General features: G+C 42.8%; 1 protein-coding gene across 6 annotated transcripts in view; it reads left to right on the top strand.

The window, feature by feature from the left end:
• Nucleotides 1–361: 361 nt before the first annotated feature.
• The window catches only part of KIF13A (kinesin family member 13A), a 126,278-nt gene continuing 109,396 nt past the window's right edge, over nt 362–17,243 (top strand). For 2 of the 6 annotated variants that reach the window (XR_013947566.1, XM_080582712.1), the window contains exons 1-2: nt 362–764; nt 969–1,059. Coding sequence is in view for 4 of the 6 variants with exons in the window: in XM_080582709.1 (XP_080438835.1) it covers nt 710–764; nt 969–1,059 (146 nt within the window). In the remaining 2 variants the exon portion in view is untranslated. The remainder of the gene's footprint in view (nt 765–968; nt 1,060–17,243) is intronic. The other 4 variants (XM_080582709.1, XM_080582710.1, XM_080582711.1 and 1 more) reach the window with 4 other exon arrangements.

Here is a 17,243-nt window from a genome sequence, read left to right as displayed (position 1 = left end):
AGAGCAAGACTTGAAGAACCCGCAACCCACTGACCGTTTAACGGTCGCCCGCCGCCCGTTGACGCGCCCCACCCCCGCGCGTCAAGCGACGGCGGGCAAAGTGAGGGCAGAGCGCACCGCTCGGCTTCCCCCTCCCGCACCGCGCATGCGCACCGTGCCCCACAGCGCCACCTCCCCTCTTTTTAGCGCCACTGCAAGGCGCGGCCCCGTTGCGCATGCTCACTGGGCGGCTGCCCGAGGGGGGCAGCCAACCCCCTCCTCCCCCCCCCCCGGCTGCCGAAGCCGTTCGGGTGTTTCCGCCACCCCCCCTCCCCGGTGCCGAAGCCGCTCGGGTGTTTCCGCCACCCCCCCCCCTCCCCCCCGCCCCTGGTGCCGAAGCCGCTCGGGTGTTTCCGCGGCTGCCCGGCGGCGGGGCCGCTGCGGGCGGGAGGCGGCGGAAAATGGCGGCGGGGGGCTCGCTGAGGGCCGGGGCCGGCCGCGGCTGAGCGGGGAGGCGGCCGTGGGGCTGCGCCGCCGCCGCCGGGCCCTCCTCCTCCTCCTCCTTCTTCCCTCCTCCTCCTCCCCTCCTCCTCCTCCTCCTCCTCCTCCTCCTCCTCCCTCCCCCGGCATGGACGCTGGCGCTGCGCGGGGTCGCTGTGCGCGGCGCTGCCCGGCTGCGAGGTGCCGCTGAGGGGGGCCGCCCGCCCGCCCGCCGCCCCCCGGGGGAACCATGTCGGACACCAAGGTGAAGGTCGCCGTCAGGGTCCGGCCCATGAACAGGAGAGGTAACCGGCTCCTCCCCGCGCCCCCCTTTGCGGCCAGGGGGATGAACAAGCGCCTCCCCCCCCCCCCCACCCCCTTCAGCTCCCCCCCCCCCCCCCCGGCCCCCTCCCGACCCCCCGGGATGTGGGGTGCAGCACCGGCCCCCCGGGGGGGTGTCGGGGCGCGTCCCGGCCGCCCGTCCATCCCCCCGCCGCCTCTCCTTGCAGAGCTGGAGCTGAACACCAAGTGCATCGTGGAGATGGAGGGGAACCAGACGGTGCTGCACCCGCCGCCTTCCAACGCCAAGCAGGGAGAGAGGTGAGAAGCGGGGTCAAAAGACAGCCCCCCCCCCCCCCCCCCCCCCGGCTCCTGACCCCCCTACCGGGGTCTGCCAGGGGTAGGGGGCGGCCGTCGGGGGGGGCACAGGGCTCCCCCGGACCTCAGCTTTGTGTCCTGCGGGGAGCTGGAGGCGCCCAAAGGGAGGTGCAGCTCGCTGTTAGCCTCCCGAGCCTGCAAGCCAATTCCTGGGTAAATGCTCAAAAAATGAGCCGTCGCTTAGGTAAGGATGGATGGACACTGACCGTGCACGCTGCTGCTCCCAGGAATTTCCCTTAAGCGCAGGCTGCTGGTGACTCGGTGTAACCTTTGTGGAAACAAGAAGCAGAATTCAGACGTTGTCCTAGCAATGGTATTTTTTGTTTGCTGAGTTTTAACATACTTGCATTTGGTAATTACCAGTTCCTTTATTAATTCCGTGCTGTCGTGTGGAATAGTCTGAGAATACGCTTAAATAATTTGGAAATCTGTTGTCTAGTTGTGATGCCCCGCTAAAGAATACCCTTGGAAATAGTCCAAAATACCAGTGCACTGGACTGTAAAAATAGATCAGAACAGGAAAAGATTTCTTTCCTTTGAGGGAGTGTGGGGAAAGACGGGGAGGCACGAGGGGAATAGTTACGTTGTTTGCTTATCTCTGTGATTACCTGTTGACAGCTCAACTCGGTTGATCTGTTAAATATTTTTAATGCCAAGGAGTGTGAATTCATTTGCATGATTATAGAGACTTTCATCTGGACGAATTCTTGCTACTTCAGGTTTTATTAAAAATGTCTTTGAGGGTGTAATAGCTATGAAAATTAGCATGAGGATATGTGTTTTTTTTTTTTTCCAAAGACAAAATGTCATGGCTTTTATCGTTTTCCAGCAGGAAAGGTCTACACCTTTTCTGTTCTTTCATGTCCAAGATGCGAAGGCCCTCTCACGTTAATCTAAATACTGGAATACAGCTGTAATCATGCCAATTTAACTTAAATCCAACCTGCATTGTCTTCAGAATCATTGTTATGGCTAATGTGTTGGCTTGGGTCTTGAAAGAGCTGTGCTCGTTTCCATTCCCTTTCATAGACTTTGTGCGATCTACAAGTCATGCTGCCTCTGTGTCTCTTAGCATCCCATCTGAAAAATGAAAATCTTGTTTTTCTTGAGACTATTTTAGGAAGTATGCTTTTTCTAACGTTTATTGAACTGCTTATATGGTGTCCATCTCAACGCTGCTGTACTAAGAATAATATCGACTCTTTAAAGTGAGTGGATTTGACAGGTACAAAGTGCAACGTTGTGCGTGTTGGCTGCAGGTATTCAGGGAGACTATCCAGTGACTCTTTTGAGAGATTGTGTTTTGTGTTTGTTTGGCTTTAATACCTGTAAAAAAAAAATATATATATATATATAAACTCTCTTACCTAGTTTGAATTGGCTTCTGATTGTGTGCCAAGAGCCTTACGGGTGAGTTGTGACACTTGTGTGCAACCTCGTTAGTGATAGCAGTGTTGGCAGGTGATAGCTGCCCTGCTTGCAGCCAGCCCACTGTGAGGGTGGAACTTGGCTGGCTGTTGAATGTTTAACTTGTGTGTTAGAAGGAAGCAACTGCATGACGTGAGAGGATTGGAAATGCCGATCGGAAGTAACTCACGTTGATGCAAAAATATGGTTTGGCTACCTTCTAAATAGCAGAGATTGTGTGTAGACTGTTGAGATGGCTAATGGCCATCTAGTGCCTTGTGAAGTTCCTTAATTTTTTTCAGTGTTAAACTGTTGATTTCTGTTTTATTTGTTCCCGTCAAGATAGAGTTTAATTCTCATGATGAAGAATGAATTCTATTCTTCTTCTGTGTGTACCCAAATAAAACGTCTATATAGACTGGCTCTGAATTGCTGAGTAGTTGCTGCTTGTACTTGGACTGGTGCCTTGGCAGGGTTAGAGATGTCAAATGGATTTTTGGTTTTCTTTGTGTAGCTTGTTTTTATATAGCTCAACTGGATTTTTTCTTTCAGAGCAACCGTGTCATTGCAAAAATTACTTCCCTTGTTGGCTGATTAACTGGTCTTTCTGTGCTATATTGCATTATTTTAATATTCTGTTTAGTCTCTTTTACATTTTTCTTTTTATATGGAGATTTCCTTTTTTTCTAGAGGAATGAAAGTACAAGTTTGTGCTGTGCTTTGGAATTAGAATAAGTAGCCTCCTAAAGCAAAGTTGGTTTCCAGGGCTGCTTTTCTTAATTGAGCTGAAGCAGAGAAACTGTAGTTGTTGGGGGGGGAGGGGGGGTAGGGAGAGGGGTGTTCAGGACCATGCTCTTTATTTGCTTTGTGTTCTTAGTTGTAATTTTCAATGTATTGACAGAATTTTCTAAAGTAAAATTAGATATCTGTTATAATTATTAAAGTGCTGTGCATCCAAAAGCAAACTTTAAGTTTAGGAAGATCAAATTTTACTATTTTTTCCTATTCTGTGAGGAGTTTTAAAATTAGGTCTAATTTCAGATGCATCCTGTTAATAGGTCTCTACATTTTATTACAGATACTTCTGAAGGATTTTAGACAGACAAGTTATGATAGTTTTACAAGTGGCAAAAAATGCCAAAAATCCAAGACAGTGCCGTCACTTGTTCAGCTTCCACTTTTGTATTAGTTTGTATTGGTGTTGTGTAAGTTAGATCTGGGTTCTCAATTCTTCTTCTAACAGCTAGACCACACAGCATCTGTACCTTAACAAACGCAGCTACAAAACGGTAATTGTTATTAAATGTTTTATCTTTTTATAAACAGCAGGCCTTTCATTCCCTACAGGCAAACAGTTTTAGGATTCTAAACTAACAAAGAAGAAAAAACAAAACATAGTAAAACCTAACAAGCTGAGTCTGAAAGACGGGAAAATCTTTACTGACTGTAGGAATAGCAGACAGTTCAGAAAGAAACAGCTTTCATTAGCTGGTATCAGGTATATTCTCTGGTGCTGGCAAAGATTTTCGAAGTTGATTTGTTGCACTTCATGCCTTTAGCCCTTGTTTTAGTGTTACTAGTAGCATTAGTTTCCTTTATGTCTGCCTAAGTGTGTTTCTGTGTTGTTTTAGTTACCTTGTTGGTCTTTCATACATTTTCCCCCAAAAATTGGTGTGGATTTCTCTTTCTTCCCAGAAGGAAATTATTTCCTTGTATTTCTTGTATTTCTGGGAACCCTGTGATTTTTTATTTTATTTTTCCTGTCTTCACCTGGGAATCTGAATTTCCTTTATCAAAGTGCTCTTCTTTCTGAAATAGTTATTCCAACTAATAGTCTTAGGAATTTGAATCGTTTCAAAACCAGTAGTGTACGTCTTACTGTCATGCTATAAATGTTTGTATCTGGTTGGCATTAAGGTACCGCATTAAATTGCAACCATGAAATAACTAGAGCATGAGCTTACAGGCAGTCTTTCAAAATATCTGAGTAATTATTATTTACGATGGAAATATCACGCCCCTCTCTAGGTTCGTCAAAGCTTTCTCTTGATGTTAGAGATGCTATTCTTTTAGTAGGACAAATCAGGTTTTGCCAGGTGCCACCTGTGCTTTTGACTGTCGAAACAGGCTTTTCTCCATCCAACCTTGCCTTTCAGCTACACTTTTTAAACACGTAGGATCTGAAAAGTTTATTTTGCTTCCCTGACTACAGTTCATGGCGTGATCTTTCCGTTGTTAGTAAACAAAAGATTTGTATTGACAGAAATAATGAAGTACGGAGACAGTAGAACTGCAATACTGTTTCAACTGTAGTTTTGACTAAGCAGAAGGCATCTGTTGGGCAATTTATTACCTTAAAGCACACTAGCCTTCTGCAAACTTTGTCTTATTAAAGGCCTTGGGTCAAAAAATAAGAAAGAAATCATCAGATTGTGGAGCTGAACTTAAAGTCCACTCTGCTCAGAAAGTATCTTTTTTTTTTTGTCTGACTTATTTTTGTTTTTTAAACCTATTTTAGGACTTGCTTGCTCAATCTTCTGCCGTCATTACTTAGATAACAGGCAAATAGCCCCAATGCCAAATTGTACTTAGGTAAAACTCCTATATCTTTAAATTACTCAGAGTGGCAGAATATATGGTGGTGTTTTTTTTTTTTTTTTTGAGTAGGTTTAAGCTCTTTAGTAAAACAAACAGCTGGGAACAGGTATGTGTATGGGGCCTATCTAGTTCTTGTAGGTCGTGATGCTTCCCAAGATAATGACCTGAAGCACAGATTTTATTCCTAGTTAGCTTGTCCTAAAATTCTTGTTTCCAGAAAGCAGCTGTTGCCTCCTCCCCACCTTGGGGAAAACAGTATTTTGAATGGTCTTTAATAGATGGTCCTTCACGTGGTCACTGTGATGCCTTTTTTTTTGACATGTTGCTTCAAACAGCATCAGAGATGAGAGAGGAGCGCGGTTGCAGGGAGAGGATGTGCGTTTCTGGTAATGGTCCCTGTTTCAAACTGGAACTTCGGGAAGCTGAAACAGGACAACTGCTAATTATTTCTGTATCTGAAGGCATGATCAAGAAGATCGTGTCCTTGATGCATATACTCTGAATTCACCTGAGCTAGATGGTGAAACAAGAGCAGGCAGCAACCTTTATCTTTGTCTAGAGGAAATTGTAAAAGCAATCTGACTTTGACCTCTTCGGTTAGCTTCCTGTTCGACATCAATGTTCAGGATGTGAATTGTTAACTTTGAATCTTTGTCGAAGAGGTGTGTTTGAGTGATAAAATGTATGGCTGGCAAATGTCATTTCAGAACCATTTTTGCATTGCGGTAACTCATCCATGCCTCAGGTGGGATACTAGATGCAGTTCCACGAAACCACCATTCTAACACTTGGTTTCAAATTCCTCTGTGCTGAATCCCACTTATTTTGGATTTTCCATGTGTTTTGGATTATGAATTTGTGGCATGGCTCTAGGTTCTCTCTAAGGTCGACTGAGCCATGGGTATGATGAACACCTGTTACCTTGCCACGTTCATAAAATCCAGGCAGCTGTCGGGATCTTGTGCTTTGGTCTTGAAAAGGCATTGCTAGAGGAAACTACCACTGGATGCTGTTGAGACTGTGGGTACGCCGCTAGTAGTACGTAGCTGGCAGTATATCAGAACAGAAATAACACGCTTGAAGAGAAGGAAAACTGTTCTTGATAATACCATGCTTGGGCAATCGTTGCTTTGCAGACATTCCCTGCTTCTGGACTGCTATTCAGTTATACTTGAAAGCAATACTCAGAACACAGCAAAACTGGGTTCACCTTGAACATGTCCATTTTGTCTGTTTTATGATGTTAGAAATGCCCACGCAGTAGAACATAAAAAGATTTCTCAGGTAGGTTGGCAGGCCTTTTAGACACGCTTTGCTTCTGTGTTTAGAAGGGGCAGGTACGTGTGCATTTATCTATTATTGCGGCCAGAAATGGTTTTTGAGATCTGGATTCCTATTCAGTACACCTTGAACGTGTTGTTTATTGAAATTATGAATTTAAAAAAAACAGCCGCTCTTTTCAAATGGATTTATGTTTGCCCTTTTCTTTGGGGAGATTGGGACTGAAGGAAAAGCTTTCGTTTCACCTCCTTTGCCCCCCTTGGTATACATTCTTTTCAAAGGAAGAAGACTGTCTCTACAAGATTACCTTTGCTCTGTGCGTCTAGTATGCTTATTAAATGTGCGTATGGTAAAGTTTCAGACTTAAATTGTAGTAGTTGACACGTTTAAAGTTAGGTGGTGGTTGTAAACGTATTGTAGTGGCACTGGCACTTCAGCAAGTGCTAATAAAGTCCCTGCTCCACCAAACTTCTGCTTGGAGAGACGCAGCACCCACAAGCATCCGTTCCGTGCAGGGCTGTGTACTGCAGGGCACTGGGCTGCAAATCTTTGCACATGTTTTTGGTGACGAAGTGAATTCCTTCCTTGTCTCAGGCCTGCAGTGCAGCAGGCACAGGCGGGCATCTGTCATCGAGGGAGCCGTTGTGGCGATACTTGTAGCAGTAAGATGAGAGCTAAATCTTTAAACTGACAAAAAGTACTCGTCGCTGCTGTGGTTCTGAGACATTACCATGTTTGAAGTCCTTTATTTCTCTGAAGCTGGGGGCAAACTGAGTAGCAGGAAGGGCAGCAGCCCCCGGCTGCATTGCCATGTCTCCCGCACGGAAAGGCTGTGTGCAGTGGTGGGAAAGTCCTCTGGTGGCTCTGCTTATTTGGCCTGGCCTGGCCGTGGTGCGAGTCTATTCATGGAAACAATTACTGCCTACTCTAGTGAAATGCCAGCTGCTGCAGCAGCGCTGTGCAGATTCTGTTGCTTAACTGAATAAGTTCTCCAATTGCTTAATTCCTCGTGTTTTGTAAGGATGCCTGTTAACAACTGCAGAGTGTGGAGCGGGCGCTACGGAAGTGTCAAAGTGTCGGCTGGAGACGGTGAATTGTACGTGCTCAGTAAGTGCAGCGTGCAAAGAAAAGGCCCCTACTGAGCAATGATTTGCACCGCAGGACGCGGTAGCGAATTAACTTGAGACCTGAAGCACTGTGTTAACTAAAACAGTCGTGCTGTTGCCTGGAAGTAATGCTGCTGTGTCTCTTTTTACAAGAGATAGTTGAAGGCATATGAGCTGGTTCCATCAGTATGTGACTTTCTATGCTGATAGGAAATTGGGCATCAGAGTTTGAGGTTTGCTGAAGCTTGAGCTTCTTGTGTAATGTTTCATGATCCTTCTGCTGAGTGTGGTGGACAATGTCTGGGAGCTGAGGGAGGAGCTCAGGAAGTGCACAACAAGCAGATCGACCTTCATACGGCAAATTTTCAGTCAGAAAAATGCATTGCTGACAGGGGTCACAAATCAGTGACATAAGCCCAAGATTATCTGTGCTGGTGAACAGTAGGAGTTAGATAAGCTGTTTTTAATTCCATGGGAGGGTGCCCCTTCATTTCATTTACTGTTTTGGAGAAAAGTGAATGAAAGGCTTGTTGTGGTGGTTAGTGCTAATTAACTTCTACAGTTACAGTTTTATTTTAGATTAAAAGTCAGCTGTCATTTTTTTAAAGAAAAAGCAGGTCATCAAGAAAAAAGGTCATCAGTCTAATGAAATTCATAGCCATTTCCTGAACTAATAAATTCCTAGTCATCAGCCTCAACCTTTATTTGGTGTTTTGTTATATCCTAAGCAGAGACATCCTCAGGCATGTACATGCTTACCAAATACAGCTACATCTTCCTCAGGTGTTAAGTTAGTGACTTGTGAGGTGTAACTTTTCCTCTAGAAGGTAACCTAAATGTGCTCTTGTTTCACATAGATCTCCATAGGGGTATCGTATGTCATTAGCCCCTAGTCACTAATGATTTTATTATCCTGCAGTCACTTATTTGATATTTGAGTGTTACAGCTCAGGACAAAGACTTATACCTCAACTAATCTTTTGACAGATTAAGCCATGCGTATATTTTGGTGTTTATTAATTGTACTGTACCTGTTTTGAGGTGTATCAGCCCAGCAGTGAAAAGGTGTCTGAAACATTTCTGTATGCTTCTGGTAAGTGTATGGTAAGCTTCACAGTTAATGATGACGCTGAAGATACAGCAGAAGCTTATTGTTCACTAGCAACAGGGAAGATACTTGTGGTCTCTGTTCTGTGAGCTAGCTCCCACCGAGCCCATGCTGCTGCCTGGTCATGTTTAGGAGCAGCAGAGCTAGTAGGCTGGTGCTGGTTATCCTGAGATTTGTGGCGTCACCGCATCTTCTTTTTGCAGTGTGTGTATATTCCAAGAATTGTAGGCATTTCAAAAACGTGAATCAGAGCAGCTGCTGTGGCTGGAATGGCATGCTTATCTCTGCGTATGTTTATGAAGATAGCGTTCAATACGTTAAAAACTACCAGGACGCATTGTTAATTGTGAACTTCATAAGATGTTGTATGCTGTTGTCCAAGTAATGTGCTTTATATTAAAAACAGATTGCTGAAACTGTCAACATTTAAATATTTTTCCTTAAAATTTGTTGTTCTAGAGAACATTTTAGACTTTCAGATGAAATGATAAAAAGTGTACATGATATCCTGTTTATTGAGCTTGTAGTTCTAGTTTATTGTTCTGCCATCTCTTTTTATACACAAACATCAATCCTAAATACGCAGCATTCAAAAGCCTCCAATGAGATTGAAGCCCTATGCTAGAAGAAGAAAATTTAAAGTTCTGCATCTGTCTCTTCAGACACTGGAATAGTTTTTGTAGTACTAAGTATACGTATGTGGAGTTGTCTGTTTTGCTTAATATTTCTTGTATGATGACAAGGAACAGCAGATCTTTGATAAGAAACTACAATACTTGATACTGCTTCCCATGTGGTTTCCACTTTTTGTCTGACTGATTAAAATCAAATCATGTGCAGGGTAGCTGAGAAAGTCTTCTGCGAATTTGATTCCTTCAGAACTGAAGGTTAAAGGAATGTGATGGAAAGGAAGGTTTTATCTGCAAAATGAATGGATTTCTACAGTGATCAGCACCGGTTGCTGTGTGGTTTTTAATACTTCCTAGTTCTTACTTTGTTGAATTTTTACTTCAAATTCAGTTTTGCTGTGTGATTCAAAAGCCAAGGCTTGTTTTACAGTAGCTGAGCTTTTCCTGAAGATAAGCCAACAGGAGCATTTCAGTGGAACTGGTGGAAGTTTTCTATTGGCGAAGCCACTTTATGGCCCTGAATGAGAAGCATCCTGGTCTGCTTTGGAAAGTTTTTGTCAGTATCTGTTGATGTGAGTCTTTTACGTATACAGTGTGATGTAAGTTTGCAGTGCTCCAGACTTGTGTTGGTTCGGTAGTGTCCCCTCCCCGAATGATGCAAGTCCTGAGCATTTTGATACAGTTTTTGTTTCCTTTCTGTCATGCCATGTCGTCATTCCATATTTTGAGATGTTCCTGAATTTCCTTTAGACTTTATACATGTTTTCACATAACTTCATCTAATGAAATCAGGCTGAAACAGAAATTGGTCTTTTGGTAAAATAAAGAAATGTTCCTTTATTTGGTGCATGCAGTTGAAGAGCTTAATATATTACTCACGTATCCTCTGAATGCTCAGCAAATAGTAGTTGAGTTTGGTTACTTTGCAGTTATATAATAGAGTAAAAGAGCAGAAACCATTTGTGATCTCGCATTTTGCACTGTATTGGTATAAAAAAGTGCTTCTGGAAGCTTTGTCAGAAGTGCATTGTGGATCATCATCCTAGTACTCAGGTTTTGCCATTTCAGAGCTTCTTACCCCGACCATGGTGGATATGCAATTCTGGAACAAACTGTCTAGAAAACTATCTGGCCTTTTCTTTGCCTGTTAAATTTAAAAAGGAGAAAGTTTTGGATAGTTGACCTTCTTCTGGTGTAAGTAAGCCTCAGTTGTACCTGTATTCTTGGTTGGAGTGTCCTTGAGAAATGCTGCTTCAGTATCTGCATGGAAACTGAAACATTAGAAAGTGCGAAAGACGGCTCCTTAACGAACTGGCTGCTGACACGGCAGAATAGAGGGAAAGGATACTTGGGGAGCAGGACTGGAAGGATAACGAAAGGCGGGTGAGAGGTACAGAACTGGGTGCCTGACAGTATTACAAACTCCACGAAGTACATATTGGGGGAAACCAGGCCAAAACAAAAGTATCCTGTGAGCTTTCTCCCATCCTGCTGAAAGTATGTACGAGAAACTGGCATTCTGCGAGGAAATGCTACGTTATTCATGTGTGTTCTGGTTGAGATCCAAGTTGCAAACAAAAAGGAAAGTCAGTTCTTGTAAACAGGCCATTGAACACAGGACAGAGCTTACCATGTACTGATCTTGTCAGGAGCTTCCAAGTCCTTTGTATTTTTAGTGAGGTGTTTATAACATCGTAGCTAAGTTTGTGTTGTATTTCTAATTTTCAGTGTATATTTGTAACATGCATTTTAACACTGTTTTTTTATTTACTGTTAATTAAATGTCCATCATGTCTGAGAGTCTGCAGAAATTGGCCATGAAGTAAGTGCTCATATGTCCATCTAAAATAGTGAAAGTGTCTTTGAGGATGTAGCACTTGAGTGTTGTCTTACCACTCCATTGAAGGAGACCTTACATTGATTACTTTTTTTTTTTTTTTAATAAATTCAGTAGATGTTGTGTTCCTCTCAGCATCCCAGCTCCACATCTTGATTCCTTTTTATTGTCAGAAGCAGCATGTCAAAGGAAGGGAATGTCCGACTCCCCCATAGTAAAAGTTCGAAGTTAGCCTGTGCCAGTTCTGTTTTAAAATGCTCAGCGGGGCATAGAAGATGAGTGCTGAGCCTAGATAGACATCAGTCTAATCTCTCCTCTTTTGTCTAGCCATTCTTTAGGGTAGGCTGCATCCTCTAAAATAGCTTTGCGAACGTGGCTCTGGGAGGGAAGCTTTTTTCAGAAACAGTGAAGGTATGCAAGCTTTGTGCTCGTAGTGTAATCTCTCCTTACTGCCTTCAGTGCTCACAGATAGAAGCTTTGCATATGCTTCAAGGGACGCGGTGTTACTTCATTTGAAATTTCGGTATCAGCTGATCATTACAGAATGACATCTTGCCACTCTGTGCTAGTTTAAACGCAGAAATGCAAATCCAGATCCAGAAATGCAGATTTGCTGGCTGAATGCCCTTAGTGTTGTGCGATTCTCATGTGTCTTCCGAGCTGTGTTTCTTCTGCTGCGTGCTCTGACCCATGTTATTGATTGCTATTTGAGAATTTACTGAATAAGGCAGAAATTCGTGGCTCATGTGCAAGACACTCAAATGTGCTTTGGAAACACTCTGGCACGCGCATGACCAATGTGTTTAAAATGAGTTTTATAAAATCTCTCCAAGCCAGCTCAATCTTAATCTGTCATCTGTTGTAAAGAAGGGTGTTGCAGAACAACTCCCTCACAGTCCTAAAAGTGGAATTTGAAATTCCTGCACTTTTTTGAAGGTAGCTGAATCTTTGTTGTGGTTCAGAAAAGGTACTCACATAAGTGACCTCTTGCCTGTCTGTCTTTGTAGTGATTAAAAAAAAAAAAGTAAATGCCATCTCTTTGTAGACTTGTAATGAGATTTTATAATACGGAATTGCAGAGCTGAGTTTTGAGGGAGGAGTACTTTGTCAGCAGTGTGTATAATCGAAAGAAAATAGCAACGTTAGTGATAACATGCAGTTGTTATGTGGGAAAATGAGCATTGTCAGAGTTGAGTAAGCTCAAGGGGAGTGTTTGATTAGACTAGGAAACTTTTTTTTTTCCAAATAGTAGTGGAAAACTATGCACTTGAAACATTTTTTATAATTATTGTTCTTTTTCATATCCAAAATAGATGGTGTGTTGTAGATTTGCTACAGAACTTTTCTTATAAATGGAGAAGAAAAGGACACTGTGTGCTTTGTTGTTTTGCTCTTAAAGGCCTAAAGGGGCAAGTTCTTGATTCATTTAAAAATACTTTTACTACATTTTTTCCCCTCCCTTCAACTGTTTTTCCATATGAGGCACATCAGTTCTTTGCTTCAGTGCTGTTAATCTAAGGGCCTTTGAAGTGGGATGCTTGCCTTAGCTGCAGCTTCTCCTGTAGCATATCTTTCTAGTCCTGCTCTTCTACTTTTGTGTCTCAGGTTGCAGGCGTAGATCAAAATAAATTGAACTGGTCTGGAGTTGCTAATCAGACACCAGAACCTCTGTCCATTTCTGAAGTAGAACAGCTATTTAAGCAAAAAGGAGGCAGCTGTATCCTTATTACGTTGAAAATTGCTGAAAATTGAGTGCTGCTGCTGACTTTATTAGTGATGATGTTCAAAGTGGGAAAGCTATGCTCGAAAATTCATGTGATAACTTTCATTTGAACAATTTCGAATTTAATTCTTTATTTGTCAAGCCTGAAATATGTTTGCAGTTTTGCTGCATACCTACTTTGCTTCTTCCCTTTCTCATCCTGGTAAAACCAACCCCAAACTGCTGACCCTGGTAGTATTTGCCTTCTCAGATCACTAAGTAAAGGAGTGCTTATCGGAGTTCAGAAACTTGTGGAAAGCCATATGAAAGGGTACACAGTATTTCAAACTGACCTACTTATTCTGAGTCTTCTTCCTTAATATGACTTCTCATTCTCCTTTAAAGACTGTTATACATTTTTTGAGAGAGTGCATGTATTTTTACTTCATTTGTTCTAGACTGTGTACCTCTAGCCACTCTGCAGGCAGATCTCTGGGTAGATCACTGAGGCTGCGGGTTATTTATGGCAGAGGTAATGAGGTAAGTCGCAGCTCCTGAAGCAGGACTTCATCTTGGTGTGGTGGGACACTAACTGGGGAGTTTTGCAGGGCCTCACCTGCTCCTGCACGGCCTCAGCCCTGGACACCTGCAGCCTGGGTGCTCACAGCAAGTACCTAGCAGCTGCGGGCGATGGCAGCTTCCATCCAGGAGTGCTTTGCTGGCCTGCCTGTACCCTGCTGTGCCGGCTGGTCCTGCCTGTCCCTCTTAGCTCAGAGATGAGAGGAGGTGGCAATGGTGCAGTCAAAAGCAGTGCTGGGGTAGGACAGGGCCAAAAGTAGGTGACTGTGGGCCTCTGCTACTGTTTTACTAGTATGTTTTGCAGAAGGAGCACGTGCTCAGGTAATGAGCATTGATTTGGCGTTGGGTGTGCACGCAATGCTCTGCCTAGCGTGTCCTCTGTTAGCTGGGCTTTCCCGTTGTCGGGCATGGAGCAGGAGTTGTAGAGCTGACTGCAGATCGCAGTGCAGGTGGGACTCAGTGGGACTATGAAGGTGTGTATCCACATTTTAAGGAGAACTTCAAGTACTTCATTAAAGATTAAAACCAAAGTAGTTTGTGTACTTTCCAATAAAGTAGGGTGAAAGTTCCCAGTTTAAATGAAATATGCTTATTGACCGTACTAATTTTGCTGAATGCTAGGTTTAAAGCGGGGTATTGGTAGTACCTGGAACAGCACTGGACAGGAAAGGATATATTTTTTCCCTGTCTGCTCTGTGAAAGAGAACTTCTATCGTATTACTGCGGTACAGGATCATTTGTGCACACTTCATATCCCTGTGCAGAAACCCAGATCTCTGTCCTGACCTGACTCTAAATAGATGCCAGCATGGGCCATGGTGTCCTTTGGTCTCTGGGTTAGCAAGCAGCTGGCTGGGGCCAGTTTCCAAGGCTGACACATCAGCATTCAGGCTCTTTAAATGTATGCAACTAATCTCTATGGTAAACCTCATCACTTCTGTGCAAGCATGTCCATAGATAAGTTTGTGCCTTTCTCCGTTCTTGTCAGTTTTACTCTTTCATCTACCTTTCATCTTCTTGACATGCTACCTGCATTTTCCCATGCTCTTTAAATACATTATTTAAAATCTCCAGAAATGATGGCATTTTCAAGTTAAAAGATCGAGTGCTGTTAGCAAGTCCCAGCAGCACTGTGCTTTTTATTCTAAATCAGAAGCTTTGATTACCTTTAGTCTTCTGTAGTTGGTACAGCAGCATGTGTGTTGCTTGTGTCTCAGCTCTCTTTCTGTGCTGTTCTTCCTCTACTAGTAACTTATCTCATAGTGCTCACTGACAGTGTTTTTTTTCTGCTGTTATCACCTGCTTTGTGTTTCTGTGTATGAATAGCTTAATATATCCCTCCTGTTCTGAAACTTGTCAGGGCTGTTAGGTTGATTTTATTGTAACATGATCATGCTTTCTAATTTAGACTTTTTTTTCTGCTGCATGAAGACGAATCTTAGTGAAAAACAATCTTTTTTTTTTTTTTTCTGAAACACAGCTGTGTGTGTTCTGCACACTGCTGCAGATCTGGAGCTAAAATGCTCAGCTAGACCCTAGTGAATCTGCAGGGGGATGGAGACTCCTGTTCTGAAACTCTCCCCCCATCCCCTTGGAGCACTCCTTTGCTCACAGTACCCTGCCAGCACCATATCCAGGCGGGGCTGTGTATGTGTTTGGTACCTGGTCAGGCGCTCTCCACCACGTGAAAGTGTCCACGCTCCCTCTCTATTTTTAGAAGCTAGCTTGTCTTTTCATCAGTTTTTGCTTTGTTTTGTGCCTGGAGCTAATAAGTACCTGCTTTTTGTCTACACAATAAGCCTGGAACATGGATAAAATTCTCACAGGTAATAGTGGAAGGAAGATATTTCAAACAAATTATACCTTTCACTATAATAATACAGTAGTGTTCTGCTCTCTGTAAACAAATGTTCGTAAAATGAATTGTGGATGTAAACCTGGTTCTGCAGTCTGAGATCACAGCTCAGAAAACTCTTTGAGGGAATAAATGCTGTTGGCTGCAAGCCAAGGAAGGAGAAAAAGATTCAAGGAAGACTTTGGGGGGTGGAAAAAAAGGAGAAGTTGTTCCGGAAAGAATAATCATATTTTTAAAATACTTGAGCTGCATATGAACTTTGGGCTATTTGAGTAAAACTCCATTGAGAATACTGCATGTTGCTGGGACGTGTTTTAAACGTAGAAGGATGTCTGGAGAGAAACAAATTTTTTGTTAAGGAAACAACTACTTTCTGACACTGGTACACTGTGCAGGCTGCTAGTCGGAGTTCAGGATGTCTCCACTTGTGTATTCTGTAAAGATTCCTGGGTGATGAAGTCTGCTATCAGTACGTGTCAGAGTTGCATAGTGTAGCAAGGCAATTTGGGACGATGGTTATGATCATTGGCAGTCTTTGACCAAACTCTCTCTGGAATTTGGTAGCAAAATTGCTTAGTTCATACGTATTATGTGTTATCTCTGCATGTGTGTGTATATATAATTATGAATTATCTCTGCATATTGTCTATATATTTCTGTTGCCGTTAAACTACACTAAGATATGGAAAGATGCAAAATCATGTTTTTAATAAGTCATCTGGAATTCTAGAGGCCAGATTCTACATCTCCTTATTTCCAGTTGTCAATAAGCTGTGTCTGTGTTGTCCATTGCTGCGTCTCTTGGATCTTAACGCTTGTTGGTGAGTTGGGAAGCAGTAGATCTGCCAACCCTTCCCTTTACTTTTCTCATACTCAAAGCTGTTACTTTGCTACCAAAGGCAACGTGTCAGTGCAAAGTCACTGGGCAAGCTCTGTGGAGAGAGAAGAGGTTGGCCTCAGGTAGTCACATTTCCAAAGCAAAACTATCTTTAACTTAATCTGCTTGGTGACTGTTTCAAGTATATTACTGTGTCTTTATGCAGAGCAATACGTGGGATAAATTGATGAGCAGAGGTTTGGTGCAGCATGTGAAAGGAGTTGTAGTAGGTGGGCTGGGCATCCTTGTGTAAAATGCTGGCTTTTTAGGGAGTGGAATAGGCTCGAGATGAAAATTCAAATAAGTTTTTAATGCTTTTCTTTACGTTGGCTTTGGTATCAAAGGCTGAAAAATATTAAATCAGTCTCAGAGCTGATAAATTCATAGTTCTGAGGATTTTAGCGCTCAAATGTAACAAGTTAAACAGAGGTCTCTCTAGGCTGTATACAAGTTTTGATTTATAAAAGCAGGAGATTCCTTTCTTCTTCTTCTTTTTAATATTTTACTTAATGTTTTTGAAGGGGAGACGTCAAATAGCACATTTTCTGTCCCTTTTCTAGAGTTGTCTTTTCAGAGTTTCTGAGCACTCGGTTCTCTGGCAAACTCCAAGGTAGATGAGAATGATCAGCTCTGAGCATGTTCGTGCTGATAGAAGGACACTTTTCATTGTGTTCCCCACTCCTTGAACAAACTGTTCCAGCTGTCTTCATAGAATAGTAAAGATACACTCAATTACAAGTAATTAATGAGACAAATCAGATTATGATGGGTGAGCTTTCTTTTTTTGAAAATGAAGGTTATTTAATATCTCTTCTAGTCTAATTTTTCATATGGCAGATCAGACCTGAAGTTCTGTTCCTGAGGAAGAAAGTTGTATAGTGGATGGCTTTTCATGTTGAGCATTAGAGTTCAGATCAATGCGTTGAGTGACTGCTGGAATTCAACAAATAACACGTTCAAAATTTTCCAAATAATTTATACCTTAGGTAGCAGAATATCATTCACACAACCAATAAATGTAAAGTACAGCATTGCAAAGCACTTAAAGTAGTTGTTCAAAGCAGCAAAGAAATGACGATCCTTTCATTGTGCAGCTCCTCTGAGTACATTGGAAAAGTATGAAGGAGAACATGCTCCATTGTAGTTCT

This window comes from Anser brachyrhynchus, assembly GCF_964034855.1.
Source record: "Anser brachyrhynchus genome assembly, chromosome: 2".
Classification (NCBI taxonomy): Eukaryota; Metazoa; Chordata; class Aves; order Anseriformes; family Anatidae; genus Anser; species Anser brachyrhynchus.
Note: the sequence above shows the minus strand (reverse complement) of the source record. Positions and strands in the feature narration are given on the sequence as shown.